Below are 24,200 nucleotides of genomic sequence, written 5' to 3'. Positions count from 1 at the left end.
TACGGGGACAAAAGCACAGACAAAATATCAATGTCCAGCGATTGCAGCTGAACTGAACTGGTTAGTGCCGCTGCCAGCACGCGAAGCCAAGTCCAAGGTCCCTGAGCGACAGGGCCTGCCAGGCGTCCGAGCTGTCATTAGCGCTCAAATGCCAGTTGCGCTCCTTTGCATGCCCGCGCCGCCACGGCGGTTCATGGCCCCCCCTTACAGCTCTGCCCCCCGGCGCGCCATTCAGCGGATCGTACCACCTGCCTCTATCAGGCCAAGATGCCGCAGACAGTGTGCCAGGGCCCTACTGCATCTGGACTCCAAGTCTCTTGCATACACTGGCCTTGAGATGGCTTTAGCCGCAAAACTATCACGTACCTGGTAGCAAATCCCTCCAGCCGCGGCGTCATCTTGCATGCAATGCAGAATCGCCCGTGCCACAGGCGGAAAGGGGCCCTGACTTTAAAACGCCTGGCAAGGTTGTCCTGGCATTGGCGCACGCGGAGTGGTAGCATTAGCCCGGAGTCTGGAGTCTTGAAACTTGGAGTCTCGGGATGATTCTACGCGCGTCGGTTATAAATAGATTGTAACTTAGGAATCCAGATAGGCACTACAGAGTAGTACTGCTAGTAGAGACCACTGCTACGTGAGCACGCGACCAACAAATGCCTCTCTTGACAGACAAATTGGAGGTATGGGGTAAGTGATAAGTGCCTATCAGATCTAGGTGGGCAAGAGTGGCAAAATATTGCTGAGGCAGCTCCCATTTATCCCAAGCCTATCGTCGTTCGTCGTCGCAATAATCATCATCAATCTACCTCATATGGCTGTCGCTCATTCGCTAGCTCTTTGTAATGCATGAATAAATAACAAAAAGAAAACCGTCCTCGTAAATGCCCTCCCTTTCTAGCCCCTGACGAACTCTCCAAACCGCTTCATATCATGCTCGTATCTTTGCGCGCCAACCCTATCGCGAACACCATCTCCCTTCATCAGGTCTTTGTATTCGCTTTTTTCTCGTATTTACTTTATTTACCATTGCCCAGCAAACGATCACTGCCATTTAAGACGCATAGGCAAGGGTGTTGTCATATCTAAGCCTTCCAACAACGCCGAGGTTAGTCTCGCCACCAGCGACGCTGGGCCCCGTCGCATAAATCTATACAATTGTTGTGTCAGCGCAGCTGTACTAGACGAACAGATCAGACTGGAATAAACAAAAAGTAAAACTTACCTCTCCCTCAATCTTGTCATCCGTCGTTTTGAACGCGCCCTTGTCCTTCAAACGGATCTCAATACTTGTCGTCGGCGCACCAAAGTGGCCATTGTCGCCCTCCTCAACTCGGTAATCGAAGTAGGCCGTCTGCGTAACCGCGCCTGCCACCCGAGCGCTTGTCAATGCGTAGACAACTCGAGCACCAGTGAAGGCACGCAGATCAGACAGAACCTGAGAGGAGAGATAAGGGGTAAGTCCGCCAACGCGCTCTGCGGTATACACGACACGTAGCTTGCTTGGGTCTTTGCCGAGGGCTGGTTTCGCTCCAGCAGCGAATGCGGAGAGCAGGTTGGAGCCTGGAAGCACGCCCTCTTGTGTAAGAGCACGAGTCGAAAGAGCATGAGAGGCTCTGGCGAGAGGAGTGTTGAGCCTGGCAGACGATTCTTGGTGAATTCTGAGCAAGCTGTCGGGGCTGGCAACAATCACCGTCGGAGCGATACCCTGAGCAGACAGAACCAGATCTGGCGCTCGTCCAGCAACCGAATTGAAAGCAACAGAAGAATTCTGATAGAGCGCAGCCAGAGTAAGGACAAGAGTGTGAATACCAGTCAAAGACTCAGCGGGAAGAAACAAGTCAGATGGAGTCAGTCTCTCCTTGACGGGGATACCGTGAATCTGAGAAGAGATACCAGCAACCAGGTTAGCCTGCGTAAAGCGCACCATTTCCTCCAGCGTTCCGGCCTTTGTCTGCCAGAAAGTCACAACGTCCATGGGAATCTTTTCCAGATCCAAAGGAGGCAATTCAGTGCTAGAGTCAGCAGGGGCATCTCGGATGATTTCTTGCCATGTAGCGACGTTGACGCTGCCTCCCATGCCCTCGGGAACCTCGTTCCAATCGAGATGCGCGCTTCCCTCGTCCACAACCCAGATGAGCTGTCTCAGCGATGGGTAGGCCTTGGTAATGTCATCAAGAGGGAAGGACCCAGGTGTAGTCACAACAGTATCAACGGCGGATCGTCTCATCATGGAAACGAGCTCTTCATTGGAGACGTCGAATGGGATCAGAACGGTAGTCAAGTTCGGATAGAAGCTGCAGGCCAGCAGAGTAATGAGAAATTCGATCGAATTGGGTAGATAGATGGCAACTCTGATACCGCCTTGCTCTGCAATGTGATGTCCAATGAGGTTGATCTGTCGGTTGATATCCTCTACAGAAAAAACAGTCAGCCACTATCGTTACCTTTATCGCTTCGGGCAGAGTATAAAACATATAAAAGCTCTTGGGCTCATACCTAGGCGATGCTGAATGACATTCTCCGATCCGAGTACAGTAAACAGCTTGCCCTTCTTGCCTTGGTCGTTTCCAGTAGTCGCCTTCCGCCAGACGTCTCGAAGGTCGCCATTTCGACCCCTCGCCCATCGGGAAGCACCAGGGTCCTTGACGTCAAGCCCACTATTCAATGGCATGCTGTGAGGAGCAGCCTGGTTTCTGTAGACGGCGCTCTCGCCTTCATTGCGCACCGCAGAGGCCCCCGCCTGTCTGGCAAGCAGCAGGGGATGCACATCAGGCTCGCGCGACGATGTGATGCGGTATGTGACGAGGGCAATAAGCAGCGTCACCAGCGCGGTCGAGTAGCCATTCCACTGGCCCACAAAGCCAGTGAGGCCGGCGTCGATGCTCTCGAGGAGACCCATCTCGGCGCCGATGCTGTGTCGCTTCGAGAGCAAGGGAGCTTCAAACCAAAGCTATTGGTGGTGTTTCCTTGCACTCCCCTCTTAGAGTCGAGGCATGTGATGAGGAGAGGAGAGAAAAAGCAAGCGAGGAAAGCAGCTGCGCACAATGGTGGGGTGGGAGAATGACAATGCGAGATAACCCGTCCAGTTGGCCACTACCTAAATAAGCAGATGATGCCCGTGCTGCAATGTACATGTACTAATACTGTACAGCGGCTTTACCACACGTTCGTACCCAATCCCCCAATCCCTCAAAAGCCTTACCTGACCTGAGGCTCTCCGGCTGCACCGGCGTGGAGAAATGCTATTTCAACAGGCAAAGCTTCTGTGGATCTCTTTGTTCGACAATAGACTTTAAAAAACTCAATGCCGTTAATATTGCCGTGAAATTTCTAGCGCGTTATAGCCTCCTCCAACTCTCAGCGGTGTTGCTCAGTAGGTAGTACCTACGCCACACCTACTCCATGTATCTAGGCTTTGCATCTTACCGTGGCTTAGTTTTAACGCAAATGGTAGCTCTAAATCCTCCCGCCATCCAGAATCTTCCACGCGGGAGGATGTTTCTGTGCCGCATTGCAGGCCGAGCGCTGGCAGGGTAGTATTTATGAATAACGCTGCCAGGCTGTTTCTTCTCCCCAGTACTATACCTAGGTACTAACTTTAGCACAAGGGTACATGAAGATGACGTCGTCCAGGGTAATGCAGATAGATTATATAGAGAAAAGAAGCAACTTGGATAGAATGAATACGTCTTTATCATGGGCAGTATCTGCTAGGTTCTTCAGTGCAATGTCAATCCGTTACTTGACGGTCATATATATGAAGCAGGCATCAAGTATTAAACGCTGTTAAATATCACAATCACGTATATGCAGAGTATGGAGAATACAATCACGTTTAATGGCACACTGACATGTCGCAAAAACTTTTTTTTACTTAGGACTCCTCAGTCCGCTCTGGTAGTCTGTCTATCACGGGAACAATAAAAAGCCCCGAGACCCTGTCCTATCAAGGCTGCGTACTCGACACCCTTCCGGTCGAGTCGAAGCGTTCCATGTACTTATGACGGTCAAAGAGCCGAGAGCCTTTGATCCATGCCCTCCCAACCAAAATCCATAACTAGCGTCGAGAGGCTCAGTTCTTTTGCTCTCGAATGAAATAGAGAAACCAACCTATAGGCCTTCTGTACTCCCAGTCTATGCTCATAGCTCTCTCATCCGTCCCAAAATCCGTGGAGACTGTCGAGCGTAAAATCCGACCAGAGAACCGAGTAAATCCACTTTTGTCTATGTATGCCACGGCGATAGCATGACCCTCTATCATGAAAAGCGAGAAAATGCCCTGCGGGGGGAGGAAACCCTCGTAGACGGCAGAAACATAAAAAAATGTGATGTCCTTCTAGATCTAGCAATTGTAGATCTCTCAACACCACGTTCTGCCAACGTCGTTAAAGTTCCTCTATTCTCGGTCTAAGGGTATCAAGTGAGGGAGGATGCTGAAATCAAAAAAGAAATGCAATCTATCACATGCGTCGTGAAATGCCCCTGACCGATGCTGCCTTTTTTTCCAGTAAATAAAAAAAGAAAAAGGCACTCTTCCGTCTTCGCAGGCCATGATGCCGCCGTGTCGTTGAAAACAAATGACGTAAATGCGTAAATATGAAATAACCGATTCAATAAAAGCAGAAGAAGTGAAAAGGAAAATAGTAATGAAATAACGGCGAAAAAAATGAAAATTTGCAATCAAGTGGCGCAAGAGTAGGAGCCACGATGATGGGCACAATCATGTGTCCATCCCAGCCAGATGCCAGTGATAACATTTACCACCAGGAAGACTGAGCGCCAGCACCGCCAGGGTTGCCGTAGCTGCCGCCACCACCACCGTAGCCGCCGTTGAAGCCGCCGCCGCCGCCGCCGCCGCCATAGCTGGAACCTCCCTGGGAACCGCCATAGTTGCTGAAGCCGCCTTGAGGGCTGTTGCTGAAACCACCGCCGCCGCCGCTGCCGCCAAAGCCACCGCCGCCAAACTTACGGAAATCACGGTTGGCGTTACCACGGCCAGCGCCGCCAGGGCGAGAGCGACCGCCACGGCCACCACCGCCGAAGGAAGACTCACGGGCGATGGCCTCCAGGAAGGGAGGAACCTCCTGGTTGGCCTCCTTGAGAAGGTCAATGAGCTCGCGGACAATACCACGGTTGCCACGGTTAAAGAAGGCGGTGGCGATACCAGTGTTTCCAGCACGGCCGGTACGACCAATTCGGTGAACGTAGTCGTCCACATCAGTAGGAAGATCGTAGTTGACAACGTGAGTGACGTTGGGAATATCGAGACCACGGGCCGCGACGGCAGTAGCAACCAGGATGGGGCATCGTCCGTTGCGGAAGAACTCAAGAGCGCGTTCACGCTCACGCTGGGTTCGGTCTCCGTGGATGGAAGTAGCGGGGAAGTTCTGGTTGATGAGGAAATCGGAAAGGGAGTCGGCCATACGCTTGGTCTCGACGAAGATGAGGGTCAAGCCACCAGCGTGGGTGTGCAGGATATCGAGCAGAACAGAGCGCTTGTCAATGTCCTCAACAAACTCGACCTTCTGGGTGATGTTCTCAGAGGTGGAACCAACACGGCCGACGGACAAGAAGACGTAGTCCTTGAGGAAATCCCTGGCAAGCATCTGAATGTCGCGGGGGAAGGTGGCTGAAAACATGAGGGTCTGGCGGTCGTTGACAGCGGGCATGTCCTCGCCCTCGACAATTCGGCGGATCTGGGGCTCGAAACCCATGTCCAGCATACGATCGGCCTCGTCGAGCACAAGATACTTAATGTTGCACAGGGAGATACGGCCTCGCTCGATGAGATCTACCAAACGACCGGGGGTGGCGACAAGAAGATCGCATCCGCGCTCAATCTGGCGAAGCTGAGAGCCAATATCGGCACCTCCATAGACGACGCAAGGGCGGACCCAAGATCGGTAGGCGAACTTGCGAGACTCTTCGTAGATTTGAGAAACGAGTTCTCGAGTGGGGGCGAGAATAAGGGAGGTGGGGTAGGCCTTGCGCTGACGGCCAAACTGTCCAGCAGCGTTGGCAGGGACAGCAGAAGGGCCATGGATGAAAGCCTGAGACAGGATAGGGAAGAGGAAACCACCAGTCTTGCCAGAACCAGTCTGGGCACAAGCCATGAGATCACGGCCACCCATGACGATGGGGATGGAGTATTTCTGAACAGGAGTAGGGACCTTGTAGCGGGCCATCTCGATGTTGCGGCAGAGGTGCTCATCCAAAGGAGGAGTGGTGAACTGGTGGACGGGCTCGGGGACGTCACGACCAGAGGCTTCGACAGGGATATCGTCGTACTTCTCAAAGTTGATACCGGTGTGCTGCTTGGAAGGATCGTCGGCAGTACCGAAGAGCTCACGCTCGACACGGGCGTTTTGGGGGCCGGGAATGTGCTTTCCGTCCCGCCATTGTCCATCTCCAGAGCCGCGAGCCTGGTGGCTACCACCGCCGTGGCCGCCTTCATATCCGGCTCCGCTGCCACCGCCAGAGTAGCCTCCACGACCACCCCAGCCACCACCACCACCACGACGATTGTTCTGATAGTTGGGAGCATCGCCACCGCCGTAGCCGCCCTGACGGCCGCCGTAGCCACCTTGTTGGCCACCTTGAGCACCGTTGCTGTTAAAAAAAAAAAAAAAGAGTCAGTCATGATAATTCGATTGCGATAGTGTTGATGTGACGTGTACTTACCCAGCCCAGGCACTGTTGTTTAGGCCACCAGCGCCGCCGCCACCACCGCCGCCGCGGCTTCGCATGTGAGGCGGAATGTAGGATCGAGCCCCGGGAGCAGACTGAGGGCCGTCAGCACCAAGGCTGAGGCCGTTCATGTTGAGTTGGTCCGCCATGTTGGGAAGTCGTAAAGTTGCCGATGAAGAGCGACTTGAATCGTAGGAAAAAGGATAAACTTTTTAAGGCGCGAGGGAAATTATCGAACTCGGTCGATCAAGAAATATATCACCCTCTAAAATAAATGAGAGTGAAGTAGCGAAGCCTGTCCGCAAAAAATAGACAGCAAACACGAAGAGAAAGAAACGGGAAGAACTCAAGTTCCCAAGCGATTTTTTTTCTTTTCTCCGACTCGAATTAAAATTGGGCACGCGTTAAAGAACTTGTGCTTGCACTTTCCGTCGAAGAACACGCAGAATCTTCAAAGGAAAGACCAAGGAAAGACGAAAATGCCGTGATGAGATGCAAGGATGAGGAAAAAAGAGAGGGGGATGGAGATGAGAGAGGTTGTGTGTCAAGAGGGTTGAGTTTGTGGGAAAGAAGAGAAGAAAAAGGGACGGCGAGCCTCGAGGCGAAGGCGGAAAAAAAATTGGTCCCAAGCCGGACAGAAAAAGGCTAGTGCCCGAGGGGGTCAGAGATTTTTTAGGATGGAAGCCACGAAGCGTGTACCCAACAAGTAGACGCCTCACGTGGGTGCGCACAGCTTGACCCTTGGTCGCACACTTGGGCACAGAGACGGTACAAGATGGTTACCTTTGGCGATCCCTTGCTACGGCGTCCGTGGCGCTGTGGCTTGTGACGTTACTGGGCAGACCGATTCTTTTCCTCCCTACTGACAGCTGAGAGATTCTCAGCGCTTCTACCCGAATCGCCACTACGGGTTGAATAACGTTTCGGAGTCAGCGAGGCTGGTAGCCCATTCGGGCGGCCCGCGGAGGTTTCTCGCAGTGATTGCGAAAATTTGAATACCTATACAGTGCCCTTGGACTATTTCTCAGAGGCTTGCATACACCATGGAGGTACTACTACACGCAGATGGTCGATGGTGTTGGGATCCCTGTGGCTCTGCAATCCTTATCATGGGGCCTGACATGTGCTGTCCAAAAACTATTGACGAAACACGTCAAGTACCAGCACTAAGCCCTAGTAATCGACTCCTACCTAGGATGCTCCCTTGTCAGGGCCTACACCGATAGATGCTGCTGCACAGCTGGTGCGAAGACCGCCTCGCCCGCCCTCCTGCAGGAGTGGGACATGACGCACCCGTGGATGGATGCAGAGAGAGGCACGCATGCGCTGTACTCAAAAAAAAGGAGTTTGCCTGTCCGTTTAAGCATTCACACTTTTTGGAGCAGTTCCGCTATAAAACGAAGCAGCGTTACTGCTACAATTACCACCACTGCCTCAAAGTACTGAGTACGCCGTAGATAGTTTGCTGCCTTCTCCAACATCTTGCTTTGGCGGGGTACAAACAAGTGGCATTGCAACAGCAAGGTGCCACTGTGCCTGCAATATCTGACTCCCCGCCGATTCAATGGCCTGGGCTCTGTGCAAGTGGGGGATTTTTTTTCTCCTCGCCTACTCCGTCCGGAGTAGTATTACCTTGAGCCTAACCACCCCGTCTTACTACCACTGTAGATACCGATAAGGCCCCGATAACCAGATCTCTGCCGGCTCTCGTGATGTAACTCATGGCAGATTGGCTCTGCAAGGTTTTTATAGCAATCTTAGTTGCGCTATCAGACAGTATGCAGATTTGATTAGCATGTCTAGATCGGAAATTTATTACGCGCTTGGCGAGCTGCCAGAGGTACTCCTGACAGCCGTATGTGCTCTGTACGCTCTGTACTCATAACGGACACTGGGCTTGACAACGGCAGAGGATTCAAAGTTTGACCGGGGTCCTGGCCAAGTGCCTGCAACTTAACACCGTGAGATCCGATCACTGCTCTGCTGGCACTTGCCTGTATTTAGCAATCCATGCTATTATGTACTTATCACATAAGTATCTACTGTCTACAGAGTATCATCTGTTGCTATATAGGTACCTAGTAGTAAGTGCCTGCTCGCTGGTGCAAAGTACCCCAGACAGAGTCAGATGTTAAAATTCCACGCCGGCACATTTGCTTTCTCTAAGCTAGCCTATCAGATGCTCGAGTTCACTACAAGAAGACAGATCCCAGACCGATGATTTCACCATACAGAAGCCACAAGCATATGCCGTAGAAACATGGGTAGATATCTAGCCCGTTATGTACACTGCTGCTGGCCGCAGGGCAGTATAACCCATGTAAGTGCTCGGGCGTGGGTGTAAACCTATAACCAGATATCGAGACCACTAAATTGCCATAAACGGTAGGCATACTCAATCTTGGTAATAGCAGCATCAATATGGCATATCCATAAGCCGGGAAGCCCTCCTGCAGATATCTTGATCTCTCCCATCGACTCCATAGCCTCCCTCACATAGAATTCGCCAACGCACTGAGTAGGCGCACATCGAGACATGCTGAAAAATGCACCGGAAAGAAGCGGCGGCTGTATATTAATTACCGAGCTTAAGCCAGTCTAGCCATACACATCATTCCCTTCTTTAGCAACCCGCTCTTGCCTCATGCGCTTTTCACAATGCGGTCATCATCAAATTCTATGTCAACAATTCCGTCAGCCTTGATGGCCTTGACTGTCATTCCCTTGAAGTCAATCGGTAACCGGCGCTTCAGCTCGTCTATGCACATTGTCATGAGCTTGATTCCCTGTCCTAGGGTGATATCTGGGTGGTGGTGCTTATCTAAGAGAGACAAGCAGTAGTATCTGTTCCGTGTAGCCGGTTGTCAGCAAAAATTGCAAGCAAGAGACGAATATTGCATTATTCCAAACTAAATTCGGAGGAATTCAGAGTTCAAAAGGTTCACATACTGCGCATAGCCGTGTGCTGCATAAGGTACTTCCGCCAGCGCCGCTAGGTAGTCCAGCCAGTACAGGGAGGGCTTTCCGGTGATGGGATCAACGCCTCCCATCAATAGGTTTACGTTGTATGGGTTTCGGGATCGGAGACTTGTGGCGAGTTCTCCTCGGACAAAGTGTGCTAGACCAGAGGGTGACAGCTCGGTCTCGTTGCGCATCGAGTAGAGTTGGGCATTTCGTTGGATGTATTCGGCAAATTGTACTGTATCATCGTCAAAATCATGGGCTCTGAGCAGTGTTCAAACGTCAAGGGCCTAACCTGTATCACCAGCCTCTCCTGAGAAGGCCAGTAAAGTGTGCTTGTTTAGCACTCTTGTCTTGTCGTCGGATGCCTTGAGGATGGTGGCTCCTCTCATGGCAGCTTTGGAAGCGCCGATGAGGGTAAAGTCCTTTCCTGTAATTCCTAGAAGAACCTCCCTAAAGCCAGTGGTATTAGCTATCCGAAGCAACTGCACAAGAAGCAGAAGAGGCGCATTCGTATGCACTCACATGGTGATTGTGTGTTGCGGGTATGATTGGTATGTTACTGCTCGAGAGCTGTAGAGAGGTCTCTCAACCCACCACAGCTACCTCATCCCGCTAGGCTGTAGCGCTGCGCGTCAACGAACCGCCCACCTTCCGTTTTGCCCACGCCAGGCCTGACCGCCCTGGGCCGGAAGCACTATAACCCGGATCTGCACTGTGATTCGCTGCAGCACCACCATGTGGGGTCAAAAAAGTTCGGTGGGTCGCCTATCTCGAACTTTTTTTTTTCTTTAGTACGGTTGTAAATGCGAGAAAGTCGACTGCACATAGTGGGATAGTATATGGCAATTGGCGAGGAGGATTGAGCCACAATGTCGTCGTTTTTCACAGTTCCTGGCAAGAGGAAGCGACCTTCGGCCCCGGAAGCGCCCAAGAAAAGAATTACCCCCTCAAAAACCTCTGCCAAAACCTTTGCGAAATCTGCGAAGCCGTCCGCAAAGCAGGCTGCCCCGAGCAAGAAGCGAGTCGAGCGTGACGACGAGTCAATCTCCGGCAGCGACTCTGAAGATGAAGAGAGCTACAATGGTGCCTCTGACGCGAGCAACGACGAAGGCGACAGCGATTCTGACAGCGGAATCGAGACCGCCGCCGAGAAGCGACTGCGACTGGCCGAGCGCTACCTCGACAATGTCAAAGAGCACGTGGATGAGATTGGATTCGACGCCGCAGAGATCGACCGAGATCTGATCGCCGAGAGGCTGCAAGAAGATGTGGCCGAAACAAAAGGAAAAGTTTACCGTCAACTGGCTGCCGAATTGGCCTTTGACAAGGCCAGCCAGACGTTTTTCAGATCAAACACAAACTCTGTCACATCCATTGCCGCCTGCGCCCCATACGTCTACACCACCACCAAAGATCTCTTCCTACACAAGTGGAGGATACAAGACCTCCCTCAGCACCAGTATCCGCAGACAACAAAACGGAAACCGAAGAAGCCACCGGCGCCACCTAAAAAGCGACCGGAGTTGGAGCTGTGGATCAAGGGAAATGGAAGCAAGAAAGAGGATAAGGATTACAAGAGACACGTTAAGAGTATCTTGGCAGTTGCTGCTTCTTCTGATGGCAAATACGTCGTCACTGGAGGTCAGGATAAGAAGATCATCGTCCACGATGCTGAGACCCTGAAACCGATCAAGGTCTTCACACACCACCGTGACGCTGTAACAGGACTTGCGTTCCGGAGAGGCACGAACCAGCTCTACTCCTCTTCCAAGGACCGAACGGTCAAGGTCTGGAGCTTGGACGAACTGGCCTATATCGAAACCTTGTTCGGCCACCAAGATGAGGTTATTGATATCGATGCCCTCGCCCAGGAGCGATGCGTCAGTGTCGGTGCCCGAGACAGAACCGCCCGCTTATGGAAGGTAGCAGAAGAAACTCAGCTCGTCTTCCGTGGCGGCGCAGTAGACAAAAAGCCACAGCCCGGCGTCAATCCTCGATCGCTCCTCCACGAGGGCAGCATGGACCGCATCGCCATGATTGATGACGAGCTCTTCGTCACCGGCAGCGATAACGGCAGCATTGCTCTCTGGAGCGTGTCGAAGAAGAAACCCGTCTACATCCAGCCCCTCGCTCACGGCCTCGACCCGCCCCTGAAGCCAGAGGCTGCCTCAGCTGAGGTGAACCCAGATCGCAAGGCTGTCCCTGCCCCTACACCGCGCTGGATAACAGCCCTCAAAGTTATCCCCTACTCCGACGTCATCATCAGCGGTAGCTGGGATGGCCACGTGCGGATATGGCAGCTGTCCGAGGATAAGAAGAAGATCGACCTCGTCGCCACCCTCGGTGGCTCTTCAGAAGACCAGACCAACGGCGCATCTAGCGACGGTGAAGACAAGCCTCAATACCGCTCCGTAGAGGGAGTCATCAACGACATCGCCATCTTCGAGCGTGGCGACCGCGGCGAAGAAGGCGTCTGCATCGTCGCTGCAGTGGCCAAAGACCACCGCCTGGGAAGATGGAGCGTGAGCAAAGGAAAAGGAGTAAGAAACGGTGGTGTGGTATTTGAAATTCCTAAAATCCCGAGAGCATCAACCAATGGCGTACATGATTCATCAGAAGGAGAAGAAAACGAGGAAGGCGAAGATGATTAAAAAAGTGAAAGAAGCATGGACAGCAGTCTAGAGGTTACATATAATAGCAAAGTCGGATCGTTCGTACACAGCATTGGTTCTTGTATATAATACACATCTTAAAGAGCACATAATATGCATGCATACGCACCGTGGTGAATATCGTGGATCTTATTTTGAAGTCAAATAAATATCTTCATTTCATTTATATGTATATCACTTGCATGATATATCACTGGCCGTGTATTGTATTCACTAAATCCATCATCTATCAAGCCACGAGAGAGATGTTGAATAAATCAAAGAACCGAAATATTCTTCCAAACTCAGGAAAAGTTGAATTCCTACAAAACCGTAAAAACAAAAATAAGACGCCATCTGCTATGCCCGGCTGTATTTCTCCCTAAAACCACAAAGTGCATTTGGTATGGACCGAAATTAACAAACTAAGCAAGCAAAAGCTTGCCGTAACTCCTCTTCATTCGCGGTAAATGTACTTCTCGCAACGAAAACACTGGGTAACTGAAAAAAATTCAGAAAAATAGAGAATGAAAAGCTAAACGTATGTACTAGGATGATGCTCTTTCAGCCGACCTGTCAATGCCATCGTATTTTGGCCCTCTTCGGGTATCATCAGATTCAATGTCTTTTCGCACTTTCAATCGTGATAAAACGCCAGTGGGAATTTTACTCCGATGGTTATGCATCTGGGACAACGTTGGTCGACTCCTTGTCTCTCCTATTAGCTCCACAGATGACTGTCGACTCTGACTCGTTTCTGTTGGCTTTGGTGTGGCCTCATTATTCTCAGATGAAGCGCTTGATTGTTGTTTCACAAATTGGACATCGTCATCGTCATCGGCTAAGGCAGATTCTTCAAACTGGCTTCTATCGTATCCATTGATGGCTTTCAACTCCACGACAAGTTTATTGGTGTAGCCGTTGTGCCTGGAAGTTAGAGAAGAGCTACCAGAGGGTATTTTGTCATTCGGAACGTTGGAGCTGACACTTCTTCCTTCTGGTAAGCAGCCAATGAATTGTGGCTCTTCAGGTGCTTTGGAGGAAGCGATAGGAGGAATTTTGCCCTTCGTGATATTGGGGCTGGCGCTTGATGCATCCGATAAGCAGCTAATAAACTGGGGCTCTGAGAGCGCTTTGAATCTCTGCTCATCTTCATGCAATGCCTCGCCATTCAGGTTACTGTCTTTTAAGTTATCAGCCTCTTGTACAGATTCTGATGAAGATGACTCGGTCCCTGACATTGGTTTCATTTCTGGAGATTCGCTTGGGAAAGAACCGGGCAATTTCGGTGTTGGAGATGGGGATGCCAACGGCTTAGGCGGCGGCGAGGATATTTGCGAGCTGGGTTCGGCCATTGCCTTTCTCTTCGCTTTGAGGAGCTTCTTCTCCTCTCGTTGTTGCAGGTGTCGCTTTTGTTGATCAGACTGAAGATTAAATAGCAAATCTCTCATCTGATCTCGTAGATCGGATGGACGAATGTCCCAGCCGAGTTCTTCTTTTGAGAAGAGCTTGCGAGCTGCCTCATCAGGGTTTATCAAAAATTCTTCCATGTACCCTAGCACAAATACTCCGCAATCACAAAAGTTGTTCTGTTCTGGTATACCCCTGGCTGTCATGCCGGTGGGGATAGTTTCCAAGGTAATGCCCTTTTTCGCCTTCGCTTCTTCAACAAGATATTCTTTCAACGCCTTGATTGTTGGAGCGTGTGGACCTCCAAGAGAATCAAGAGTGATGATTCTTGGTTGCGTGGGGTCGAATTTGGATGGAGTAGACCCTGCAAATTTCCGCTTTCTAGGGGGTGAGGACGGTGTAGAGGGTACGGCTGTGTGGTGGGATGGAACGAGGCCATCCGCGTCTTTTTGTACCGCTGCTCCCACATCTTCTAAGGAAATATCAGTCAAATCTCTCTCAACTGTTGCCAGTCTTGGGGATTCGGGTGCATCTATCATTTCCATAGCATTGTCAACCGAGGTATCCAGAGTTTTTGGATTCTTTTCTTCGGGAGAGGGGGCCCGAACGGCGTTAGGAACATTGCAAATTATGGCCAAATACCAGTGGGCATGTTCATTGACAGGCACGAAGATGTAATCATATGAGAGCAAATCTACCCTCGCTGTCCAAGCTTTGACGCCGTCGTAGTTTATCTTGCCTTTCGTAGACTTCAGTTTCTCGAAGAAGAAGGTGCTAAAGAAGTAAACTTTGGGTAGTAATTCAGGCCTTTCCTTTTCCAGCCTGTATTGAAGGTGGCGAATATAGAAGTTGATGAGGTTGTCGTTTAGAAACTCTCTCTCATCTAACCTCGGAATGTCAATTTTATCCACTGTAGCTCTATTCTTGCCGGTTTCGGGGAATATAAGCGGTGCTAGCCACGATTTTTCCCAATCTGGATGTGATACTGTCCAGACATCAGGAGATGGCACACGGCGGCGCGTGGCTGGAGCAGATGATCTCGTAGATCGCCGAAGGTCAAGATCGAAATTTTCTTCTGGCCGATGCCGATGGGTAGTTAAAGAACTCTCTGCGTCTTGAGCTGACTGAATTAAGATGTCCTTAAGCTTTCCACGTGCTGATCCTGGGCGTCGACCTGGACTAGAAGATCTTGGTGCTGCATCCCTTCTTTTCTCATCTGGGGAAAATAACTCGCTGATTTTTTTAATATCTTCATTCGAAGCTATCCAATGCTTCGCTTCATCAAATGCTTTTTCAGCCCTCTTTTCCAGTTCTCCGCTGCAGATATTGTGTTAGTCTCTTTATAGCCTCATTGAAACACCTGATACATACATGACTCTCCCATTAACTTTCGTAGATCTTAGAAGTTCGCAGAAATCCTTAGTGTCCTCGATACTTCCAAATTTCAGAAAAAGTTTTGGGCCAGCATCCCCTGACTGCGAACGCATTATGTAGCCATATCGGCTTGGCTTTTCAGAATATCCGAAGTAAGAAACTTGATCCAGATCGATGCCTAGCCAAGAATGTTCTTTTGCGACTCTGCCATTCTCTAGTACGGACTCAAGTCTTCTGCCATCGTTGTCTTCTCGGCGCAAAACCAGTAAATCGGAGCTGTCACCGCGCTCGTAGATATGTTTCCCACAAACCGCTCTTAGTATGGCTATGCCGTCAAATCGCGGCTGTCGCTGTGATGAAGTCTTGAAAACTGTGTGGTGTATATCTCCTCGCATTGCAGCTTTTTTATGGCGGCTCAAACGAGCAAGAATACTCGATGCTGTGTTTTTGCCGTCCTTCGATTCCTTATACTTCGCAAAATCGGCTTGGAGTTCATCTTCTGAGAGATCAATGGGCTCTTTGACTGTCGAAGGCTTCTGACGCTTAATCTGAGGGCCAGTGTTTTCTGCGAGGCGAAACGGCCGATCTCTTTTTGAGTTGAAATATCGAGAGGTGTCTGAGCCTGCATTTGTAACCCTAGACGGTCGTTGCTCGAACGCGAGGACATCCGGGCTGTCTATATCTATTGGTAATCGGGCCCGGTTCGGAGATCGAGGACCTGGGGCTTGATGTACGTCGGATTTGGCGCCAACAGTGTCAGTTTGCGTTTGGAGAATCGAATTCGAAGAAGTCCGCCTTCGCCTTCGCCTCCCTCCTATACTGCTTGTCTGTAGTACGCGGCGATATTCGTCCAAGCCTATTACGCCCAGGCTTGTGTTTCCTGCGCTTGAAGTACTTATGATGTCATATAAATCGTCGTGTGAGCCCTCGACGTGCGTTTCCTGAATATCGCTACTCTTCGACGGCTTGGGTTTAGAGAAATACGGGCTTTTTGTCGTGTCGTGCGTTCGCGTGATATCCTTCTTCTGGCGCTTACTTGCTGGGGCATCCGTATCGTTATGGGACTCGAATCGTCTCACGCTGAGCGTATTGACTGGTCTGGTCGCTCCATTAATTTGTTTCTGTTCGCAGGTTTGTCAGTAGTCGGATCAAAGTGATCAACTCATATCATCACTCACCAGCCGTTCCTGACCCATGGTAGTGCTGCGTTTCGGTTCCCTTGAGAAAGTTAGCAGCTGGGCGAGAGGGAAAAAAAGGGATTGCCAGATGGGTATAGAATCTTACACATAATCCGGGAACGAGTGTGCATTGGAGTGATAGCGAGCAAACGGGCTGCTACAAGTCAGCGCTGGGCTCCAGCATGAGCTAGAAGTGACGGTGTAGAAAGACAAAGGAGACGACGTACTCCCATCGGTTTTTCGTCGCCTTGCTGCTTTCTCGAGATGGCCTCTGATCGCTGCTCGTTTCCGCGTGACCGACAGGGAATTTTTCTTCAGCAGCCTCGATAAGGCTTGGGCTAGCAATGCGCGGCGCCGATTTGGGTAGCCTAGTTTGGCTCAGCAAATGCCTGGAGGATCGTGTCGTGCAGAAGCGCAAGAGGAAGAGGCGATGAGCTTACTTTGAGGCCCCGAGAGCTACAGGGTCTTGTTGCACATGTTCATGGACGGTTAGCGACGATGATGTTGGAGGTCGGGTCTGGGTATATTCCAGGCATCATTAGTGGAGGCGCTCGATAAGGGAAAATTGGCCCGTGGCCAAGGCAAAGCAAAAATTCATAGCGGGCATAGCGGCCTATAGCGCCAGCGAGGCGTGGTGAGCCGGCGCAGTTTAGTGGCCAAAAGCCGCTGCGTCACAGCGCGTTCAGGCCCATGCGCCTCATTCAGGCCTCCACAGGGCATGCAGACTATTCTTCAAGTGACAAGCAAGGCGATGGCGTCAAGGCAGTCATTGTGATGGATGAATCGGTCGCGCACTTTATGAGGAGCTGCTGCTGGGAAACAATATTCTGGCGTTCTCTCTTTAACTTGCCTCAAGGTCTGCAGCACCGCCTAGTACGCCTGTGGTCACGCTGGGCAATATGTCGTCGTCGCGGCGAGACATGGCGTCGTCGACTGTTGTGGTCGTCGCATTGTTCACGCAGCGCTCTATCGATGCTATCGATGTAAGCAACAAGACGCTGGGCGTCTATCGCATTGGAGCGACTCGAGCCGAATGCGTTCGATGGCTACCAGCCCTAAAGAGAAAAAGGCTCGCGGTATCCTGACTCAAGGGAGGCGAGGAGGGGATAAGAAGCACTCGTACCGATCACCGCCGGAGAAAGACGCGGCAAGGGCTACTTCAGACAACGATGGGACATACAGCTCTGCTTGCTAATACAGAACAGGAACAGGTGCGATCGGGTTACATGTCATGTAGAGCAACACTCCGCCTGGGCCGAAGTATCACTCGGTTGGAAGCAAGTCGGAAAAGAGGGTGGGTGCTGGTGGTACAAGCAGGGTCGATAAGTGCAGACCCATTGCCCTTTTACTGCTAGACTACAGACGGTACAGACAGTACGTGTAAGCGAGAGTACTCCTACTACCCAGGCATCCTCGATAATATAGAGCGATGAAGATGAAGAGATGTATTAATAAAGATACTTTACCAAGACCTGCATAACTCCTGGCTACAATATGCCTGCTTTGCTACTCCGATGCCTTGGCCCCGTGTATTACACCTACCGTCTGTTGTACCCTTCTATGTAAGTCGTACCTAGATATTTCATAGTCTATTTGGATCTGCCAAGTACTTTGTAGGGGTCCCGGTACTAGCGCCTACTTGGGTCTAGCATTGGCTGCAGCCTTCTTCAGATCGTCCAATAAGCAGCAGAACTCCATCTGCAAGGCTGACAATTTGCGGTCCCCAGCGACGTGTCCTAATTAAGGCCAGGCTGCTATACTTTAAGCTTGGTTATAATACCCGCGCATGCCCATACATGCGGCAGCCTCACCTCTCTCTACAGCGCTGGATTCGCATTGATTGACGACAAACACATCCCATTGTTGAGTTTAGCTGGCGTCCACAACAATTGCCCAGCATGCACAGCTCCTTCACCCGACTTCAGAATGTCTTCGGCTTCTTCACCACAGTCGCCTTCGTCTTGGGCGCATTCATCGCGGCCACAGATCTCGGCTCTGCTCGCACCCCCAGTGGCGTCATAAAAACCGACAACATCCAAGTGTATGTAAAGCAAACTCGAATATTTTATTCGGCCTTTTTTTACCAGTGATTCTAACCAATTTCCATCGCGCAATACAATATATAGTGTAAAAGGCCGACCCCACTACTACTCTTCAAAGAAGGAAGAGTATGCCATCATTCGCTTCTCTCTGGAAGCTGACCTCTCCTCACTCTTCACATGGAATACAAAGCAACTCTTCGTATATGTAACGGCAGACTGGACAAGCCCTGGCGGTATCAACAACACCGCCGTCATCTGGGATAGCATCATCACCAACCCCAGTGCCGACCACTTACAGAACATCGGCCCCGTGGCTATGAAGAAGCTCAAGAGGAGCGCCGAGGGAAAGAGCATCGCTCCTGAAAGGTAAGATTTGGGAAAATTTTCCTTTACAAATGCAATTGGTATCAAAAGCTAATCATCATCGCAATTTCAGAGGACTGCTCAAGCTCAAGAACCAGAAGCCCAAGTACCAAATCACCCACCCCAGCGGCAAGATCGCCGAGACTGCCGACGTAACTCTGAAGCTACATTACAACGTACAACCTTGGGTCGGTATTTTGACATGGGACATGGACAAGCCGCTTGCCATGTGGAATGCCATGAGTGGTGGCGTCAGTGACCTGTTTACGCTTCCTGCGCTCAAGTCAAAGGATAGCAAGGGCAAAGACACGAAGGATAAGACCAGCACAAAGAGCAAGAAGAACAAGAAGCCTTGAGATACCAACCTGTTTTCCTATTAGTATTAAACGAGATTAAACTTGAAATAAAAAAAGTAATGACGAGACAGTCTGGGTGAAACTTTTGAGGTTTACTCTTTTTAATTTATTCGTTGGCATATACAGTGACATAAGGCTATACTACAGCTAGATAAACAACTGCTCCGATAATGACACGCCACATATGGCCGCACTATGAACATTTGCTGTCGTAGCTACATAAGCTAATCACAGGGTATTCCAACGCTTTTTATCCTCCACCTTTGCACTCACTCAAATATCAACAGATATACGGCTTCTATGCTTGTTGGGCGGCAGCACCCCCACGACCACGGTTGGGATTAGGTCCACCACGTCCCCTTCCTCCTCGACCACGGCCACGACCGCCTCGCGACGTCTCAAGATTTGCAGGAGGCGGTACGTTGCCATAGAGAGCCGGCTGGTCTCGCCCAGGTCCAGTCTGAGGAGCAAGTGAGCCTCTGTTGCCGCCATTGCCGCCATTACCTCGGCCACGTCCTCTGCCACTTCCACCTCTTCCATTTACGTTTCCATTGGGGGCATGATTTCCGTTGTTCGCATTGTCGCCTTGCTGGCCCGGCCGATAAACAAGTGTGCTGTGCAATAGATTTGGCTTGCCTCCTCGGGCGCCGCGGCCAGGGCTATTCCGCCCACGGCCCGATGAAGCTGCATCGCCTGTAGCAGCTCCACGCCATCCGCCTCGGAGAGGGGGAGGAGCTGGGGCATCCTTATACTGTGTAACACCGACTGAACCGTATGATCCAACCGATCCCGTGGCCGGAACAGATTTCCTTTGTCGTGATTTCGATGATGCAGAGACGACTTGCCAATTTGTAGTATTCAGCACCGTTGATGATGAAACGGTCTGCCCACGGAACATTGGGGCTCTCTCACCAAGGGTCGTGCCGCTCATGAAGGAGGTGTCCCACACGACGTCCAAGAGAACAGCAGTTGCCGTGCGAGAAATACCGGCAACAGTTCCTCGAGTTCCAATTGGGACCTTACCAGCAGCGGCAACGAAAGTAACTCGATCTCCTAGCTTGAAAAATTGGTTACCCAGCACCATCTCCGCATCCGCCGGCTTCAATAAGGCTGTACGAGGCACAGAGTTGAGGGGCTTGGCAGTTGCCTCCAAGCTCGCTTGATGCAACTGTTCTCCAGCCGTGGCAAGAGCCATGACAATTGCCGAATCGAGCTGCTCAGCATCAAGGGGGACTCGCTCAAATTTGCTCGTCTCTTGTTTCTTTAGCCACGCTACTATGTCTTTGACCCGCTGCGAAGCAACGCTTGGGTCGCTCCACAGGTCACTCTCAGAAGTCTCGCTTCTTTGCGGTTCTTTCTGAATCGCCGCAAAGAAGTCAGGAAACGCGACCATGTAGTCAGCAATAAGCTTCACAGCCAAGTTGGAGAACTCCCATCCCGTCTCTGACTTGCGTGAGTATCCCAGCACCTTGAGCTTTCGACCCTCAAATTTCAAATTGAGGCCCAGATTCAGCTTTAGGCCAGCAGCACTGATAACTTGGAAAGACGACGTTATTTTGCTGAGGATCAGAGGATGAACGCCAAGCTGTTTGGCGATTGCGAAAGATGGTGTGTATGGATTGGAGCGTTCTGCTTGGTAGATGATCTTCTTCGTGATTTCTGGCTCCTTATTTTTGGGAACCAAAACCACAATGTTCGCCTTGCCATTCACGTGTCCAGTCACCTCCAGGGGCCGACCGTAAGCGAATTCGCCCAGGAAGAAAGCTCGTGTGCCTTGAGGGAACTCTTCTTCGATCGGCAGAGCTGGTCTCTCGATGAAACGTTCGTCTTCATTGACCACTTCTTCAACAATGGTTTGAGACGCATAGACCTTGCGCAAGCTGGGGTTTTCAGCGTACTCCTTGATGAGAGCACCCTCTTCCGTTTTAATGAGACCCTTGAGCATATGGACATGAACAAGGCATTCAACCTGGCCGACCGTGATTCCCAGGCGCTTGGCATGCCAGTTCTCCAAAAATTCTGCTTCCTTTGCATAATCGGAAGCTTCTCTGTTGCCATGATCTTTTGTAACAACGGTTTCTTCGTCATCAGCCAGCTCGTAGGTAAATAGCTCATCCTGCACCTTGATAACTTTGGCTTCTTGAATGAATGGATAGCCAACGAAGCAACGCTGCCCCAGCTTCTTTTTCCATGTTTCAACCTTTGTCCGCATCTCCGTATCGGTAAGAGTGACGATGACACTTGGGTTTCTGCTGTCTTGTTGGAAAACATTGACTCCATATCCTTCTACTAGCTGTGCCGAATGTGGCAGTGTATGTAGAGTTGGGAATCCAGCGAGAGCCTTGATATTCACCAAAGCCCCATTTGTCAGCCCCGAGACGTATTCGAGTCCCTCAATATTTGGCAAATCAAAGATATTCTCAATGCAATGACAATACTGTATCTCTGGGAAGATCCCAGGAAGCGGAGAAGGATAAGTGAAATTGACTTCGGGAGAGTATGTAAATTTGAGGGGAACCCCAAAGCCGTTTCGTGCCTTTTGGTCATCGCTAAGAAGCTCATTCTGAGGTGCCATGGCAGCGAGAAGTCGCGCCTCGTCAATGAATGGGATCTTGACCACTGCTTCCCATTCCATCTTTTTGCCGTTCATATCCAATTCAAAATCTCGTGGATAGAAGTCAATAATTGGAGAATTTGGATTGGTCATCAGATCGTGGTACACTGTTGGCACAATTTTTTTGCTTCGGTCCGGTAACACACCCATGAGTTGTTCGTTGGGCTTAAAGGGCTGACCTAACTTGAAGTTCAGGTCGGCACCGAGGCCCTTGGTAACATCTATAGATAAAAATTCATTAGCAAATGACTTCATAATATGGTAAATTTCATGCGACAATACTTACCCGACGTGAGCGGTGCATAGTGGTAGGCATAAAACCACGGCCACGAGGCAATGCCTTTGTAGTAGTAATAGAGCACCCATTGTAAACCTTGTACATAATTCTCGCAGAGTTTCTTTTGTTCTTCTTCATATTTGTCTTGAGGCCATTCTTCAAACTTTTGTAGATAGTATTTGGTCTTCCAGCCTTGATACTTTTGCTGGTATAGCTCTTCGTATTGCTTCTCGGCATCTTCGGGGGAAACGTCGGCAATGGTCGCTTTATCGTAGGACTTCATCACACGGTAAGCTGCGAGGTTTCCTTCCTCGTCGTCGTCGTCCTCGCCGTCGCTGGTTTCCTTCTTAGGGGGGAAAGCAAGATTAAGGCGACGATTTCCCTCTTCGTCTTCCTTAGTAGACCATTCTAAGTGCATAGACTCAGCAAGATCTTGAACAAATTTTCGATCCGCAGCCTTGAGATCTGATCCCAAGTCTAGTGGCTGCTGGGACTTGTTTGAGATGAAAGGACGAATCTTTTGTTTCCACAAATCTCTCTGAAACGAAGTCATGATTAATTGATTATTCTTTTGCGATCTCGGTTTGGCTCCATTTTTCTGTTCGAGTTTCTTCTCCATTTGCTTGGACGCAAACCACTGTTGGTCAGAAACTTCGTATTCAAAGTGATCAAACTCTGTCTTGCTGAGCTCGTCGAGCAGACGTTGTAAACGGTCCAGGTGAATAACACCGTTCTCGTTGATGTAGCCTTCGCACTGTGGAAGGACAGACTTATATATTCTGAACATGTTCGCCAGAGCGCCTTCGTTAATATGCAATCCGGGAAGGTTTGGTAAAAAGTCGTTTCCGACGAAAAATGCCATCAAGATGAAGTCATCAATGACTCTTTCAAGATCGAATTGGAACTTTAAAACGTCTTTATTCTGAAGCTCCTGAAATTCCATTTCCAGGTATTCCCTCACAATACAGAGATGGAGCAGATAGAAGTTTTGATGTTCAAGTTCCTTTGACTTCGTCTTGGAGGCTCGTCCAAACGTAACTTCTTCACGCAGCAGGCAGAAATGAGGATCGTGACTGAGAAGTCCAAGCATGATCAAGTCGGCATCAAGACCATAAAGGCAGTGCCGCACGTTCGGGTCGTAGTTTGGCTGTGCCTTTGCGTTTCGGATGTACTCCATAATCTTATGCTCTCCTTCACCTGGAACCTCATGCCCAGATAGGACAACGTCACACCCCTGCCAATCGGTATCTTCTGAGATTTTCTTGTTTACAAAGTATCGGAGTTGTTGTGACAATTTCGCCATGAATTCAGTACCTATAAAGAAGATTGGGGAGTTAGTGCTAGAATTGAAGAGATTTTGTAGGGATTGACGAACCTGGCGTGATGCAATTGCTGTCGAAAGGCTCCTCTTTTGGAAGCTCTACTCCATCGCGGATCGCCTTGTCGCGAGCTTTCTCGGCATCCAAAGCCGTTCGGAAACGTCTGGCACGCTGCTGATTCATCTTGGCACGGGGAGCAACTCCGTCAATTGCCATGAAGAAAAGCTTCTTAGGCTTTATCTTTCCAAACAAATGCTCGATGTAGTTGAATATGCGAATAAACATTTCTTCTTCGCTGAGTCGGAAAGTGGTATCTTCGCCAGCATCTTTGTGTGTACAGTTATGGATGATACCGTTCATGTCAAGCTAAAAGGAGAGAATAAGCACGCTGTCGCAACAAGGGGGTTTATAGGTTCTCTCTTACATAGAGGCAGTCGAATTCTGGAATTCGATTCTCCGCAATTACTTGCGAGATAGCTGGATAACGCTCTGAGAGCCATCTGAAGAATTTGGGAACACTATAGGTCAAATATATCAGTATTGGAAGCACGGAGGATTTCGCACTCTGAAACAAACCCCATGATGCCGGCAGTCGGGCAGCTATGCGCCCAAGATATATAGAACAATTATTCGTCGAACAAAAAGGAGAAAAAAGGTTCAGATACTGAACCACGCTGGAATGCCAACCGGAAGTTACGAAGCTGGCAGATTCAACCAATTCGCCCCAAGGCCGTAACAGGACAGAAGAAAGCAACCTAAAGGAGACGACGGAAAAGAGAGCCGCGGAGCTGCTGCAGCTATTTATCCTGTAGCTAATCCAACAGGAATGCTACCAGGCGGCTGGAGCTGGGCGGACGAAGGGATTGTTGGAGGTGATGAGCGGCGTGGAAAAGAGCGAGTTGATGCTGGAGGAAGCTTCTGTGACAATGCGTTGCGGCGAATGACTCTAGCGACTAGGCCAGGCT

At 50.3% G+C, this 24,200-nt stretch overlaps 7 protein-coding genes across 7 annotated transcripts; 2 read left to right on the top strand and 5 right to left on the bottom strand.

The window, feature by feature from the left end:
• Positions 1 to 777: 777 nt before the first annotated feature.
• Positions 778 to 3,160, bottom strand: GGI43DRAFT_24709 (uncharacterized protein). Its single transcript, XM_083200763.1, has 3 exons — positions 2,497 to 3,160; positions 1,223 to 2,412; positions 778 to 1,147 (listed from the first exon to the last, which is right to left on the bottom strand). The coding sequence occupies exons 1-3, from the start codon at positions 2,897 to 2,899 to the stop codon at positions 1,052 to 1,054; spliced, it is 1,689 nt and encodes a 562-aa protein (XP_083066402.1). The 5' UTR covers positions 2,900 to 3,160; the 3' UTR covers positions 778 to 1,051.
• Positions 3,161 to 4,509: 1,349 nt separating this feature from the next.
• GGI43DRAFT_24730 (P-loop containing nucleoside triphosphate hydrolase protein) lies at positions 4,510 to 7,005 on the bottom strand. Its single transcript, XM_083200767.1, has 2 exons — positions 6,682 to 7,005; positions 4,510 to 6,609 (listed from the first exon to the last, which is right to left on the bottom strand). The coding sequence occupies exons 1-2, from the start codon at positions 6,834 to 6,836 to the stop codon at positions 4,758 to 4,760; spliced, it is 2,007 nt and encodes a 668-aa protein (XP_083066401.1). The 5' UTR covers positions 6,837 to 7,005; the 3' UTR covers positions 4,510 to 4,757.
• A 1,728-nt stretch (positions 7,006 to 8,733) lies between these two features.
• Positions 8,734 to 10,327, bottom strand: GGI43DRAFT_391200 (proteasome core particle subunit beta 4). Its single transcript, XM_083204413.1, has 4 exons — positions 10,174 to 10,327; positions 9,944 to 10,101; positions 9,637 to 9,886; positions 8,734 to 9,531 (listed from the first exon to the last, which is right to left on the bottom strand). Coding segments are annotated over exons 1-4 (612 nt in total). The 5' UTR covers positions 10,176 to 10,327; the 3' UTR covers positions 8,734 to 9,329.
• A 102-nt stretch (positions 10,328 to 10,429) lies between these two features.
• GGI43DRAFT_24565 (ribosomal RNA-processing protein RRP9) lies at positions 10,430 to 12,576 on the top strand. The gene has a single exon (XM_083200744.1). The coding sequence runs from the start codon at positions 10,521 to 10,523 to the stop codon at positions 12,300 to 12,302; it is 1,782 nt and encodes a 593-aa protein (XP_083066399.1). The 5' UTR covers positions 10,430 to 10,520; the 3' UTR covers positions 12,303 to 12,576.
• Positions 12,577 to 16,454, bottom strand: GGI43DRAFT_24573 (SUMO protease ULP2). The gene is made up of 4 exons (XM_083200746.1): positions 16,371 to 16,454; positions 16,265 to 16,304; positions 15,084 to 16,207; positions 12,577 to 15,029 (listed from the first exon to the last, which is right to left on the bottom strand). The coding sequence occupies exons 2-4, from the start codon at positions 16,280 to 16,282 to the stop codon at positions 12,851 to 12,853; spliced, it is 3,321 nt and encodes a 1,106-aa protein (XP_083066398.1). The 5' UTR covers positions 16,283 to 16,304; positions 16,371 to 16,454; the 3' UTR covers positions 12,577 to 12,850.
• A 1,579-nt stretch (positions 16,455 to 18,033) lies between these two features.
• Positions 18,034 to 19,108, top strand: GGI43DRAFT_391191 (signal peptidase complex subunit SPC3). Its single transcript, XM_083204412.1, has 3 exons — positions 18,034 to 18,305; positions 18,391 to 18,672; positions 18,743 to 19,108. The coding sequence occupies exons 1-3, from the start codon at positions 18,163 to 18,165 to the stop codon at positions 19,023 to 19,025; spliced, it is 708 nt and encodes a 235-aa protein (XP_083066397.1). The 5' UTR covers positions 18,034 to 18,162; the 3' UTR covers positions 19,026 to 19,108.
• On the bottom strand, positions 19,109 to 24,153 carry GGI43DRAFT_391190 (XRN 5'-3' exonuclease N-terminus-domain-containing protein). Its single transcript, XM_083204411.1, has 5 exons — positions 23,812 to 24,153; positions 23,660 to 23,753; positions 23,292 to 23,601; positions 21,926 to 23,230; positions 19,109 to 21,860 (listed from the first exon to the last, which is right to left on the bottom strand). Exons 1-5 carry the CDS (start codon positions 23,814 to 23,816, stop codon positions 19,324 to 19,326), a joined length of 4,251 nt encoding a protein of 1,416 aa, XP_083066396.1. The 5' UTR covers positions 23,817 to 24,153; the 3' UTR covers positions 19,109 to 19,323.
• Between the last annotated feature and the right edge of the window lie 47 nt (positions 24,154 to 24,200).

Source organism: Trichoderma evansii, assembly GCF_050947405.1.
Source record: "Trichoderma evansii strain SZMC 28006 chromosome Unknown GGI43scaffold_1, whole genome shotgun sequence".
NCBI classification, from domain to species: Eukaryota; Fungi; Ascomycota; class Sordariomycetes; order Hypocreales; family Hypocreaceae; genus Trichoderma; species Trichoderma evansii.
The sequence above is the reverse complement of the archived record's forward strand: the minus strand, read 5'-3'. Positions and strand labels throughout refer to the sequence as shown.

Bases quoted from the DNA above. Each gene is read 5' to 3' on its own strand.
- GGI43DRAFT_24565 (XM_083200744.1), top strand. From the start codon at position 10,521: ATGTCGTCGTTTTTCACAGTTCCTGGCAAGAGGAAGCGACCTTCGGCC.
- GGI43DRAFT_391200 (XM_083204413.1), bottom strand. The intron at 9,887-9,943 runs GTTAGGCCCTTG...ACGATGATACAG, and splicing joins AGGAGAGGCTGGTGATACAG to TACAATTTGCCGAATACATC. The intron at 9,532-9,636 runs GTATGTGAACCT...TACACGGAACAG, and splicing joins GCAGCACACGGCTATGCGCA to ATACTACTGCTTGTCTCTCT.
- GGI43DRAFT_24709 (XM_083200763.1), bottom strand. From the start codon at position 2,899: ATGGGTCTCCTCGAGAGCATCGACGCCGGCCTCACTGGCTTTGTGGGC. The intron at 2,413-2,496 runs GTATGAGCCCAA...TTTTTTCTGTAG, and splicing joins TGTCATTCAGCATCGCCTAG to AGGATATCAACCGACAGATC. The intron at 1,148-1,222 runs GTAAGTTTTACT...ACAATTGTATAG, and splicing joins ATGACAAGATTGAGGGAGAG to ATTTATGCGACGGGGCCCAG.
- GGI43DRAFT_24573 (XM_083200746.1), bottom strand. The intron at 15,030-15,083 runs GTATGTATCAGG...CAATATCTGCAG, and splicing joins AAAGTTAATGGGAGAGTCAT to CGGAGAACTGGAAAAGAGGG.
- GGI43DRAFT_391190 (XM_083204411.1), bottom strand. The intron at 23,602-23,659 runs GTAAGAGAGAAC...CTCTCCTTTTAG, and splicing joins CAGAATTCGACTGCCTCTAT to CTTGACATGAACGGTATCAT. The intron at 23,231-23,291 runs GTTCGTCAATCC...TCTTCTTTATAG, and splicing joins CAGCAATTGCATCACGCCAG to GTACTGAATTCATGGCGAAA.
- GGI43DRAFT_24730 (XM_083200767.1), bottom strand. From the start codon at position 6,836: ATGGCGGACCAACTCAACATGAACGGCCTCAGCCTTGGTGCTGACGGC. The intron at 6,610-6,681 runs GTAAGTACACGT...TTTTTTTAACAG, and splicing joins AACAACAGTGCCTGGGCTGG to CAACGGTGCTCAAGGTGGCC.
- GGI43DRAFT_391191 (XM_083204412.1), top strand. From the start codon at position 18,163: ATGCACAGCTCCTTCACCCGACTTCAGAATGTCTTCGGCTTCTTCACC. The intron at 18,306-18,390 runs GTATGTAAAGCA...TACAATATATAG, and splicing joins AAAACCGACAACATCCAAGT to TGTAAAAGGCCGACCCCACT. The intron at 18,673-18,742 runs GTAAGATTTGGG...TCGCAATTTCAG, and splicing joins AAGAGCATCGCTCCTGAAAG to AGGACTGCTCAAGCTCAAGA.